This window comes from Eretmochelys imbricata, chromosome 11 (genome assembly GCF_965152235.1).
Source record: "Eretmochelys imbricata isolate rEreImb1 chromosome 11, rEreImb1.hap1, whole genome shotgun sequence".
Lineage (NCBI taxonomy): Eukaryota > Metazoa > Chordata > Testudines > Cheloniidae > Eretmochelys > Eretmochelys imbricata.
The window spans coordinates 81034722-81048043 of record NC_135582.1 but is presented as its reverse complement, the minus strand read 5'-3'; the positions used below and the strand labels follow the sequence as shown (position 1 = coordinate 81048043).

General features: G+C 52.1%; 1 protein-coding gene across 1 annotated transcript in view; it reads right to left on the bottom strand.

Annotated features, from left to right (window-relative positions):
* The window catches only part of COL6A2 (collagen type VI alpha 2 chain), a 49161-nt gene extending 36609 nt beyond the window's left edge, over positions 1 to 12552 (bottom strand). The window contains exons 1-3 of the mRNA XM_077830128.1: positions 12463 to 12552; positions 7837 to 7980; positions 2960 to 3558 (exon numbers count right to left, since the gene is read on the bottom strand). Coding sequence (XP_077686254.1) covers positions 2960 to 3558; positions 7837 to 7972 — 735 coding nt within the window. The 5' untranslated portion in view covers positions 7973 to 7980; positions 12463 to 12552. The remainder of the gene's footprint in view (positions 1 to 2959; positions 3559 to 7836; positions 7981 to 12462) is intronic.
* Between the last annotated feature and the right edge of the window lie 770 nt (positions 12553 to 13322).

Below are 13322 nucleotides of genomic sequence, written 5' to 3'. Positions count from 1 at the left end.
AGCCTTTATAGACCCCAGGGGCCAGCCTGCCCAGGGGCCAGCTGTGCCCAGGGGCTGCTCCCCCAGACCAGGTTCCCCCCTCTCAGCCCCCTGAACTCCCCTGGAGGGTGCACAGCCCCTCCGCGAGCCCTCCCCACCCCAGCCCAGTGACCCCTGCCCCGAGTCCACTCACTGGCTTTGCCGGGCTTGGGCCGATGCAGCAGCTCGGCAGGGAGGAGCCACCTTCCGGAGGCACCGGAGAGCCAGAGTGCCCACTTGCGGGGGCGGCAAGCCCCAGCCACAGAGGAGCCGGCGCGACGCAGGGGGGCAGCAGCCCTGCAAAGGTCGCGCCCCCCGCCCCTTCTGCCCCGGCTGCAGCCCGGCACCCCCCCGGGGCTCCTGCAGGCTGCAGTGGATGCATGCGGGCGCCAGCCCCCATGAGCCCCCTGGCTCCTCCCTCGCCTAGGGTTACCATATTGCAACAATCACAAAAAAGGATTGGGGGGGGACCCTTCCCTAGCCCCACCCCATTCACTCCCTCCCACTTCCCACTCCCTGACTGCCCCCCTCAGAACTCCCAACCCCCCCCGCTCCTTTTCCCCTGACTGCCCTCTCCTGAGACCCGCCCCACCCTAACTGCCCTCCTAGGATCCTACCCACTACCTGTCCCCTGACTGCCAACTCTTATCCACACCCCCGCCCCCAGACAGACTCCCACGCCCCATCCAATCACTCCCCACCCCCTCACAGCCCCCCCAGAACTCCTGACCTATCTAACCATCGCCCCCGCTCCCTGCCTGCCCCCCGGTTGGGATCCCCCTTACCATGCCCATGCTGGTCAGACGCCGGCTCCACGGGGGGCAAAGACGCTGCCGGGCTGCCGCACCCACAGCCCCTCCCCGCAGGGTGCCGAGGCAGCGGGAGCCGCCGAGCCTGAGCGCGGCGAGGGGGGAGCCAGGGGGCGCACGGGGGCCGCCGCCCACATGCATCTGCTGCAGCCTGCAGGAGCCCCCGGGGGAAGCGCCTGGCGGCAGGAGGGGGAGGGGGCGCGGCTGATCCCCTCTAGCGGCACCGCTGCCTTTGCGGGGCTGCTGCCCCCCTGCGCCTCGCCGGCTCCTCCGTGGCTGGGGCTCGCCGCCCCCGCAAGCCGACGCTCTGGCTCTCCGGTGCCTCCGGAAGGCGGCTCCTCCCTGCCGAGCCAGGGCACCGCTTTCTGGCGCCCCCAATCATCTGGCGACCGCCTAGGGGTTGCACCAGCCCTGGGTCTTCCTGAGCATGCAGAGAGATCGACAGCATCTGTCCTCCTCAGGTCACTGTGAGCTGACCTTTTCATCCCACGGGGGCAAGAACTCCGTGAAGTGTCAGCCTGGCTAACTACTTCATAGAATACCAGGGTTGGAAGGGACCTCAGGAGGTCATCTAGTCCCACCCCTGCTCAAAGCTAGGGCCAATCCCCAATTTTTGCCCCAGATCCCTAAATGGCCCCCTCAAGGATTGAACTCACAACCCTAGGTTTAGCAGGCCAATGCTCAAGCCACTGAGCTATCCCTCCCCCCTAAAATTGTTTTAAATGTCTTGGACCATTGTCTTCATGTTATAGATAACATTTGGCCTTAATTCTCCTCCTGCCGCCTACCATGAATCATACAATCTCAGGGTTGGAAGGGACCTCAGGAGGTCAACTAGTCCCACCCCTGCTTAAAGCAGGGCCAATCCCCAGTGTTTGCCCCAGATCCCTAAATGGCCCCCTCAAGGATTGAACTCACAACCCTGGGTTTAGCAGGCCAATGCTCAAGCCACTGAGTTATCCCTCCCCGTACTGAGCTATCCCTCCCCTTCATTTCACTCCAGCAGAGACATCCCGCTCCGAGGAGTTGTGGGAGGGATTTAGGATTGGGGGTGGAGCTTCTTTTCATCCTGACTCCTATACCGAATAGAGGGAAACTGACAGCAGTGGAGACTCTGCCGTTCCCAGAGTGACAAAATGCCGGTTTCAGGAGCTAACCTTCCTCACCCAGGAGAGCTACCGGCGAACTGCAGATCGACTGTTTACATCCCCTCCTCCCACAAAGAGGTGTTGGCACCAATTCTAACATTATGAAGTAAAGTAATTCACCATAAAACTGGTGGCTCTAGTCTTGCTTACGAGGGTTCTAGGATATACGGAGGGAACACAGACGTGGCGACGACAAATGGCAATGACGTGGTCCATCAGAATCTCTCTCCTTGGGATGAACTGTCCGGAGGGGGGCAGGATCTGACACAAGCTTCCCCCCAAAATATTTACTATCAGCTTATCAAACTGTGTGCGCCAGCTGCTTCAATGGTGCTCAATGTCCGGGCCAGGCCTGGTTTGCATGCGCCTTTTGTACGGATTCACCCATGCTGCTAACAGGTGGGAGGGTTAGAGTGGTACAACTGGCTAGTGTGGAAACAGTTCTACTGGTATAAAGCTGCTTATACCAGTATAGCTTATCCTCCTCATTCCCCTGCGGAGTAAGGCTTGGTCTGCAATTAAAGGTCATGTCGGCATAGCTACAGATGTGAAAAAACGCACCCCGACAGCCGACCGTGCAGACGCAATTATGTCGCCAGAAGAGCGCTTCTGTCGACGTGGCCAAGGTTGCTTGGGGAGGTGGCGTTCCTGCACGGACAGAAAAGCTCCTTCTGTTGGCGTAGGTTGTATCTACACAAGAAGGCTACGCTGGTGTAGGCCCCATAGCACACATAGACTAAGTGGTACTGACATAAGCACTTTAATCCTGGTATAACTGCATCCACTTGGGGTTTTGCTGACTTATCTGGACCAGTACAGTCAGAGCAGTACAACTTTTGTGTATAGACAAGCCCCTGGATCGCCTGCCCTTGGTCCCCAGTGCCTCTGTCCCAGCAGCCCACTCTGACAAGATCTCTATTGCATCCCTACACGTGTCACATCAGCCTGACCCTGCGCCCTCTGGTGCGAGCCAACGTCCCTTACCATGACTTGGATAATCCGGTCGATGGTGTCCTCGTCCACCTCGATGGCACCTCTCTTGGTGGTGGCATAGTTATTGCGGTACAGCTCGTGGGGGAGGTTGGCGATCTCCCGGAGACCCGGCTCGAAGATGTTCTGGCTGGGGGCCACTGCAAAGAGCTTGATCCCTGCATCCCGGGCCTTCTCGGCCTGCATCTTCATCCCGCCACAGGGGCTGCCTGTCACATGGCCGTCGGTGATGACCACAGCGAATTTTACGGCAGGGACTGCATGGCTCATGATCTCCTCGGTCATTTTGGAGATCGCGCAGTCTGTGAACGTGCCCCGACCAATGTAGTTGATGGCATTCAGCCTGGTGAGGTACACGTCCTTGCTGTTGGTCAAGGTGCTGTAAATCTGCACCACGTCTGAGAAGTGAAGTCCCCAGAAATTCCATGTGATGGAGACCTGGTTCTGGTAGACCTCGGTCTCCAGTTTACTGATGAAGGCCTGGATGAACTGCTTCATATGCTCCACCAGGCTCTGGATCGGCACAGTCTGCAGGGCAATGCTTTCCGAAGTGTCAATGACAAAGTACACATTGATGGGGCAGTCGGTCTTCTCTGTGTGGAGACAACGGGGCAAATAGCATCAGAGTGGGATGGAGTGCGCCCCTCTGGCACCAGACTGGGCAGGTACAAACCCCGCAGAGCAGTGAGCACACGACACAGACCTACCCCTTCTGCACAAGGAACACCCCTGGAGGTGCTTATAGTGATGGCTCCTGGAAATGGCTATTGGTTAGAAACCACATCATAAGAACATAAGAACGGCCAGACTGGGTCAGAACAAGGATCCATCTAGCCCAGTATCCCGTCCTCTGACAGTGGCCAATGCCAGGTGCCCCAGAGAGAATGAAAACAACAGGTCATCATCAAGTGATCCATCCCCTGTCACCTATTCCCAGCTTCTGGCAAACAGAGGCTAGGGACACCATCCTGGCTAATAGCCATTGATGGACCTATCCTCCATAAATTTATCTAGTTCTTTTTTGAACCCCGTTATAGTCTTTATCAGAGGTTGTTGCGAAGGTCAATAAATATTTCCTTTTGTTTATTTTAAACCTGCTGCCTATTCATCTCATTTCATGACCCCTCCCAGTTCTTGTGTTATGAGAAGGGGTAAACAACACTTCCTTATTTACTTTCTCCACACCAGTCCTGATTTTAGAGACCTCTAGCATATCCCCCCTTAGTTATCTCTTTTCCAAGCTGAAAAGTCCCAGTCTTATTAATCTCTCCTCATACGGAAGCTGTTCCATATCTCTAATAATTTTCATTGCTCTTCTGTTGAAACTTTTCCAATTCCAATATATCTTTTTTGAGATGGGGCAACCACATCTGCACGCAGTATTCAAGATGTGGGCGTAACATGGATTTATATAGAGGCAATATGATATTTTCTATCTGCTTATCTATTCCTTTCTTAATGATTCCAAACATTCTGTTCGCTTTTTTGACTGCCGCTGCACACTGAGTGGATGTTTTCAGAGAACTAATCCACAATGACTCCAGGATCTCTTTCTTGAGTGGTAAAAGCTGACAGGTGCAGAGGAGCACGTGGTTCGGACAGAGACATCCCTTAGAGAATCTCCATTAAGAGATCCTCCCCTATATCCTAGTCAAGAATAGAAGATGGAAGACAATAAAATATGGGTAGGATCTGATGAGAATCAGTCAAATGAAAAAAAGTCCCATTCAATTACATCATGTAATGGCAGACAGCTAAAAAGTGACAAGCTTTTAAAGTGTTTATATACCAGTGCGAGGGGCCTAAATAATAAGATGGTGAAGTAGAGTGCCCCGTATTAAATGAGGATATTGATATAACAGGCATCACAGAAACTTGGTGGAATGAGGATAATCAATGGGACACAGTAATACCAGGGTACAAAATATATCGGAAGGACAGATCAGGTCATGCTGGTGGGGGAGTGGCTCTATATGTGAAAGAAAGCATAGAATCAAATGAACTAAAAATCTTAAATGAACCAAACTGTACCATAGAGTCCCTCTGGATAGTAATTCCATGCTCGAATAATAAGAATCTAGCACTAGGGGTATATTACCGATAGCCTGACCAGGATGTTAATAGGAACTGGGAAATGCTCAGGGAGATTAGAGAGATAAAGTTTCTTGACACCTTAAATGACTGCTTCTTGGTGAAGCTAGTCTTAGAACCCACAAGGGGAGAGGCAATTCTTGATTTAGTCCTAAGTGGAGCACAGGATCTGGTCCAAGAGGTGAATATAGCTGGAAAGCTTGGTAATAGTAACCATATAATTAAATTTAACATCCCTTTGGCAGGGAAAACACCACAGCAGCCCACCACAGTAGCAAGCCACAGTAGCATTTAATTGCAGAAAGGGGAACTACACAAAAATGAGGAAGTTAGTTAAACAGAAATTAAAAGATACAGTGCAAAAAATGAAATCCATGCAGGCTGCATGGAAACTTTTTAAAGACACCATAACAGAGGCACAACTTAAATGTTTACCCCAAATTCAACATAGTAAGAGAACCAAAACAGTGCCACCATGGCTAAACAAAGTAAAAGAAGCAGTGAGAGGCAAAAAGGCATCCTTTAAAAAGTGGAAGTTAAAGCCTAGTGAGGAAAATTGAAAGGAGCATAAACTCCGGCAAATGAAGTGTACAAATATAACTAGGAAGACCAAAAAAGAAATTGAAGAACAGCTAGCTAAAGACTCAAAACTAAGAGTAAAATTTGTTTAAGTACATGAGAAGCAGGAAGCCTGCTAAACAACCAGTGGGGCCACTGGACGATGGAGACGCTAAAGGAGCACTCAAGAAGAATAAGACCATTGCGGAGAAACTAAATGAACTCTTTGCATTGGGCTTCACGGCTGAGGATGTGAGGGAGATTCCCAAACCTGAGCCATTCTTTTTAGGTGACAAATCTGAAGAACTGTCCCAGATTGAGGTGTCATTAGAGGAGGTTTTGGAAAAAAATGATAATCTAAACAGTAATAAGTCACCAGGAGCAGATGGTATTCACTCAAGGAGTTCTGAAGGAACTCAAAAGTGAAATTGCAGAACTACTAACTGTAGTCTGTAACCTATCATTTAAATCAGCTTCTGTACCAGATGACTGGAGGATAGCTAATGTGACTCCATTTAAAAAAAAAAAAAATCTCCAGAGGCAGTCCCAGCAATTACAGGCCAGTGAATCTGACTTCAGTACCGGCAAACTGGTTGAAACTATAGTAAAGAACGATATTGTCAGACACAGAAATGAACATAGTTTGCTGGGGAAGCGTCAATGTGGTTTTTGTAAAGGGAAATCATGCCTCACCAATCTACTAGAATTCTTTGAGGGGGTCAAAAGGCATGTGGACAAGGGGGATCAAAGCAGACAGACAAAGGGGGATCAAAGCAGACTGCAAAGAGCTACAAAAGGATCTCACAAAGCTGAGTGACTGGGCAACAAAATGGCAGAGAAAATTCAATGCTGATAAATACAAAGTAGTGCACATTGAAAACCATAATCCTAACTATACATATACAATGATGGGGTCTAAATTAGCTGTTACCACTCAAGAAAGATCTTGGAGTCATTGTGGATAGTTCTCTGAAATCATCCACTCAATGTGCAGCGGCAGTCAAAAAAGTGAACAGAATGTTGGGAATCATTAAGAAAGGGATAGATAAGCAGACAGAAAATATCATGTTGCCTCTATATAAATCCATGGTACGCCCACTTGAATACTGCGTGCAGATGTGGTCGCCCCATCTCAAAAAAGATATATTGGAATTGGAAAAGGTTCAGAAAATGGAAACAAAAATTATTAGAGGTATGGAACAGCTTCTGTATGAGGAGAGAATAATAAAACTGGGACTTTTCAGCTTGGAAAAGAGACGACTCAGGGGGGAGATGAGAGACGTCCATACAATCATGCCTGGTGTGGAGAAAGTAAATCAGGAAGCGTTATTTACTCCTTCTCATAATACAGGATGGGCAGGGATGGTGTCCCTAGCCTCTGTTTGCCAGAAGCTGGGAATTAGGCAACAGGGGGTGGATCACTTGAGGATTCCCTGTTCTGTTCATTCCCTCTGGGGCACCTGACATTGGCCACTGCTGGAAGACAGGATTCTGGGCTTGATGGACCTTTGGTCTGTCCCAGTGTGGCCGTTCTTAAGCTCTTAACAGCTAATTTTGACCCCCATCATTTTATATGTATAGTTAGGATTAAGTTTTCCAATGTGCATTACTTTGCACTTATCAACATTGAATTTCATCTGCCATTTTGTTGTCCAATCACCCACTTTTGTCTACACTGGGCTTTGTCTACACTGACTTCTTAGAATGGGTTTGGGAGGGAGGTGTGGGGAGGGTCTCAATGGTAACAAAGAACGTACACACAAACTGGGCCCACCATGCTATCTACAATGGCATCCCACCTCCCCCACACATACCCACTCGGTCCCTGCCCCCCGCATCTGTCAAGTCTGAGCCAGTATCTGCCTCTCTCATTCGTGTGCGACAGGACAGGTTTACTTCCCGACACCTGACATGGATCTTGCTTCCTTTCTAAAAGCCGGGGAGATTCCCCCACCCCTCCAGACTGAGCTGCTCATGCCCAGACATCCGTGCCCCAGCTCATCCCTCAGAAATGGGAGCTGCATGTCTGCCCTGCCCCACCCACAGGGCAAGGAAGCTCCTCGGGACTTGGTACTTTTCAGCCAGTGTAAAGGAGCAGTGAGCTCTGAGATGCCACGGTGTGGCCCCTCTGAGCAGCCTTTAGAACTGAACCCAGGGGAGTTTTCAATGTTAATGCTAAATACAGAGGACAGAGGCAGAGAGACAAGTTTTCCTGCTGGTACCTGGACAGGCAGTTGGGCGAAGACTGAAGGTTGTGTCATAGTCCTCATCAAACTGAGCCTGGAGGGGAACCAGCGTCATGCAAAGAAGAACGGCAAAAAAGGCCAGCTGGGACATCTCGGCCAGGCCACTTCGCATTCAGCTTCCTGCAGGAGAACAAACCGAGCCCAGGAGTCAGTCAGGGTAATTAGCCACCGGAACAACTTACCAAGAGTTGGGCTGGACTCTCCCGACTGGACATTTTAAAATCAGGAGCAGATGTTTCTCTGACAGCGCCCTCGTCTAAACAGGAATGACTCCCAAAAGTCACCTGGCCTGTGCTCTGCAGGAGGGCAGACTGGATGATCACAGTGCGACCTTTGGGGCCTGGAATCTACAATTCACAGCACGGGGCAATGCTGGTAGTGACCCACCAGGCAAAGTGCTCTCTGCACAGGCCAGAGCGCGGCTCCACCCCCATTCATCGCAGCGTGGCTGTACCTCGGGGACTCTCAGTTAGGTTTCAGGTCTGACTAATCCAGCTACGTTATTTTAAACGCCCCTCTTCTTGGAGTGTGGCTGGGAGTTGTTTTTAAGTGGCTTTTACCTTATGCCAGATGGGCGGTTGCTTCCCCCGCCCATGTGGCTCCCAGGGATGGGGTCTGGTGGCCAGCGCAGCAACGTGGGAGTCAGGCTGTCCCGACTGCACTGACTCGCTAGGTTCACGCTGGTTCCACCAGCATCACGCCATTGGGTCCAACAAGGCTATTCCTGACTCACAGGGATGTGAGATCAGCATCAGAGCCATTGTCTGGCCGCATGCCAGTCACTGAACCACTGTGCCTTTCTTTCCTCTCCTGGGAATCAGGACCCCATGCCATAGCTTCCTGCCTGCCAGCAGGACGCTGAGAAAACACAGTCATGTCTGCAAAGTGCTTGAGGGGCTCGGATGAGAGATGTGCCAAGCATTCCGAGACCCCCAAATCCTCCAGTATTACCCCTCAGCCCTTTTGGGCCCCATCCTGAGCCCCAGGACTGTAGCCAGCATTCAAAGAGCATCTGCCTATTAAAGAAATACTTAAGCTGTGCTCGCAAAGCGAAATCAGCGCCCCGTTTATTTAGTTTGCAGGAAAGGGCCAGGTTCCCTCTGACGTCCAGCTGCACTCACAGCACCAAGGACTTGGAGTTGGCTCAAGAGGCAGAAAAAGTGCAGCGAGGGTCTGCAGGCTCCTAACAGCTCCCAGGCTTCCATGGGGTCTCAGCAGCCCCCGGGCCGAACGGTCATTTCTAGGCAAGAGAATCCGAGGTTCCCAACAACAAAGACAGGTGAGGATTGCAGCCCTGGAGGACGATGTTGCTGTGCAGTCTGGGGCCAGTCATTGGAGCACAGGCTGGCTCAAGAATTAGCTGATTATCCCTGGGCCCCCCATGGCAATTTGCTGCCCCCTACTGGAGAAGCCAAGGAGGGGATGGGCATGGTGAGAGATTGCTGGAAGGGCGAGAGGCAGAGGGCTGCACTCGCTGCGTGGGGCGGGGAAACTCCGCCAGCCACGGCCTCTTCTGCATCAGGAGGAATGATGCTACTGGAAGAGTAGGGCTGGCTTGGAGCTGCTGGTGTGTACCCAGAGCCCTCTCTCCTCTGTGCCCCCCAAGAGCCCCCGGGCAAACCACCTGGCGTTTGCAACCAGAGGTTTCCTCTGGGACTGGCCTGCTCCCATCAAGAGTCGCTGTATGAGCAGCAGTTAAAGCAGCCGGGGTCCTTACCCCATCTCAGCTCCCACCCACCCCCCGCCCCATCTCCCGTGGTACCATTCCATCTGCTTCCCGCAGCCTCCCATGGGGGCAGCGTGTTCCCCAGGCCCACATGCCAACAGGACCGCCAGTCACTGGCTAGGCGCTGTCCCCTGCCTTCCCCCTGGATCCCGTGGAGTCTCTGCTGAGTCCAGGATCCACATGGAGGTAGTGGGCAGTTGGGGAGGTGTGTGTGAGCGGGGGGAGTGGGGGACGACGGACGGACAGCCCCGCAGACAGGTGCCTAGGGAAGGTCGTATTGCCTGGACAGTATTGCCTACTCTGGCCTGCGTAGGGCGTCCTGGGCAGCCTGGCATGATGGGGAGTGGCCTCCCACTGATCTCATGGGCCTGTGGGGGCTGAAGGAGTGACTCAGCAGAGTCCATGAGGGGACCCTCTCAGAGCTTCCCCCGACCTCCCCTCCTCCAGAGTCTGGGAGTCAGAAGTGTGATGTCCCTGCTGGTGATAGAGACAGGAGGGAGCAGCCCTGGGACTCGCCAGGCCTGGCTTCATGTCCACGCAGCGGACGCGGAAGGCCCCAGCCTGTGCTGTGACCCTCTCCCTGCACATGGTTCAGGCCTCACCTCAAGCGATCTATGGAGACTTGAGGGGGCGCGTGCAGGAGCGATGCACAGGAGCGAAACCAGGAGCTCACCCATCCGCACCTGTCCTAGGTTGCTCTGTTTGTTTGCAGCACGCCCTAATGGCCAAGCAGTGGCCTGGCAAGGACAGTGGCCGTGCAGGAGACTGATAGTTCTGCGCTTGCAGGCAGAATGGAAAGACACCTCTCCCTCCCCTGAACTCCTCCCCCACAAGTCTTGTTGCACATGGTGAGATCATTCAAATCATTTGTCCCTGCTGCCCTTTCCTACAACAGAAGGGAGACTCTGGCTGGTGGAGTGTGGAGTCCAGTGAAATGTGGTAGTAATCTCACAATGAGGGGTACAGATTCCCTCTGCTCACAGACCAGCGGGACACCAGCCAGCAGACATGACAGACCTTCTGTCCCATCCTTGAGAGTGGAGACAGCCTGCAGATCCCCTAGCATGCCAGAAGGGCCAGCTCAGTTCCCCAGAACCTCCCTGCATAGCCAGGGTCCTCCATATCACTCTGGTCCACTCTCTCACCTGCTGATGCTCCCAGCTCTCACAGTTGGGTATCCCCATCTTGTGTACCTCCTACACTGAAGATCTACTTGGCATCCCTGAGAGAGTCCTGAGTATCTCACTTGCCTGAGGTGCCCCTAGCAGACCTGAGCAAACCGGTCCCGGCCCCAGTGTCTGGGCTAACACTGTATGGAAGAAGCGGAGTTAATGCCATAAGATGTGTTTCGCCTACAGGAAGAGAGCTATTCCCATGTGCATCATCTCACCAATGGCAAATGTACAGTAATGTTTCACACTCCGTATTCCTGCTCGGAGAACCACCCAGGCCCATGGTTTTCATGGCAGTGGCTATGGGTTGTGTTGAGTGTGTGGAGAAGCAGGACTATGTGATCTCGGGGTACAACCCTGACACCTGTGCCTAGGTCTGCAGTCACAAAGGCAGCCTCCGCTCTAGCTCTGTCCAAGGCACTAGGGTTTCTTCTGAAAATCAAGTAAGATAAGACTAGGAGAAATCTGTGCCTCCATCTGTAAGAAATGCCCAGGCAGATGCCTGCCTCCTGCCCTCAGGCACACACAGGCCGGGCTCACTCAGGGCAGGTGCCAGTCGTTTCAGTGTGTGTCAAACAATCTGCTTAGATCTTTCCCTTAGCGCTCAGTTGTCGGTTCCCAGGCAGATCGCCCACTATAAAGGCTTCCCCTCCATTGCCTGGCACCCAGCTGTACCACGTCTCTCCTCCTGCAAACAACACAGGACTTCAACCAGCACAGATAGCACGGGAAGGAGGCGGCAAGAGGCCTGGAAATGTCATTTTGAGAGGGAGGAACAATCTCAGCCTGGTTGCCATTTTCACTTGTGCAGACACGGCACCTCTTCCAGGGCTGGCTTATACTGCCCGTTAGCCACCGCCATCAGCGAACGGCTGGCATCACAGTACCAACAACCCAGCCACATGCACAGCTCAAGCGGCGAGCATGAAATCAGAGTACACTCCCTAAAACAACCAGCCTGAACAAAGCAAGTTACGCGCACTCTAGCAACAACCCTGAGCCCCGGTCAAATCCTGCCGGTCACCTCTTTGCAGAAAACAGACACGCTGGTGAAATTCAGCAGAACAAAACACCCGATTTCTGTGGGGCGCAAAGAGGATCTTGTACTCGTGTGTGGTTGAAAGTCCAAGAGCCGCCCTTGGGTCTAATAATTCAGGCTTTGTAGCAGCATCAACATTCTGGTGCTGCTACAGTCGGCCAAGTTTGTCCCTCAGGTAACGCCGCTGGCTTCAGTGGAGTTACACTAGGGATTAATTTGGCCCAACAAGTTTTACAGTGACAGACTAGCCCCTTGGCCCTGATGCCTGAAACTTGAGTTCCTATACAAGGGACTGCAGACTGTAGAATCTCTCCCAAAAAGCTTTCCTTCAGAAAGCTACCTCATTAACAATTATTCTAATCCTAAGGGAGTTTGTTGCCCAAAACATCCACACATGTAAATCCCTGAACTATCGAGCAGCTCAGAGAGATAAGTGAAATATCCGTCTGTTTACTGTGGCTAGTCTCTGAAAGCAACATGCCTAAAAAGTCTCCTGTATCAATCGATCAAGAGTTCACAACAGCCAGCAGCACTGGATGGATTATACGCTCAAACACAACCTGGAGATAAAAAGGTTAGTTTCCCTGTTCACGTCTGCAGCAGCTTCAAAAGAAGCAGGAAGATTTGTGGAGATATTAAATGGTGAAGCAGGAGTCTTTGCCTACCTGAAAACAAGACTGAAGTTTCCTCCAGAAAGTCAAATCGGGAAAATTCTTGGAATCTTTGTGTCAATAGGGCTTCTGCATCTTCCGTTGGAAGGGTTGGATTTCTTTTCTTAGAGTTTTTGGTGTCTATTTTTGATGAAGAGAAGGGATCAGTTGGGAGTGGCAGTGGCTTCTCCAGCCGAGAGCCTCTGTTCTCTGGCAAAAAAGAAACTGCCTACTTTATAATTCTCCTCCTTCAACTCGGTCTGTGACAGGGGCCAAAGACGTCCTTACTCCGAGTATCCACAGGGTGTCACTGCGCATCCATCGAAGCCCCACTAGGCGAGGCTGGGGAGAGGGAATCGCCCTCCAACCCCCACTCCTTTTCCTGGGGGGTGTCTGGAGTGGGGTGGGGGGAAGTTGTAATGTTGCAGTTAGGAGATTTTTTAAAACAAAACGGAAGAGGAAATCATATTTTTCCAAGCACAGGAGCTCTCGCTGTGCCTGCCACATGGATTTCTACCACTCACTCATGTTACTCCTCTTCCCCCTGTTTGTAACCTATCTTGAGAAGAATGCATAAAATGGACGGGCACATTTCAAAACAGGATGGCCTCAGACTTCAGCTTCCCACAGACTTCACAAATATTCACCTCTTACTCAGGGACCCTGGCAACCTCCTGGCCAGGAAAACGGCCTGATCCAACCCCCATTAATGTCACTAATGCAAAGACAAACACAATAGGGTGAATGGCAGCGCCAGCGTCCCCGCATCGTCCTGTTCCCTCCCCACCCAGGTACACTGCCCTGACCTGACCTCCCAGTCTAGGGGTGGGGGACCAGGTCACTCTCCAAACCCATTCAGCCCTTGGCCTCTCGGA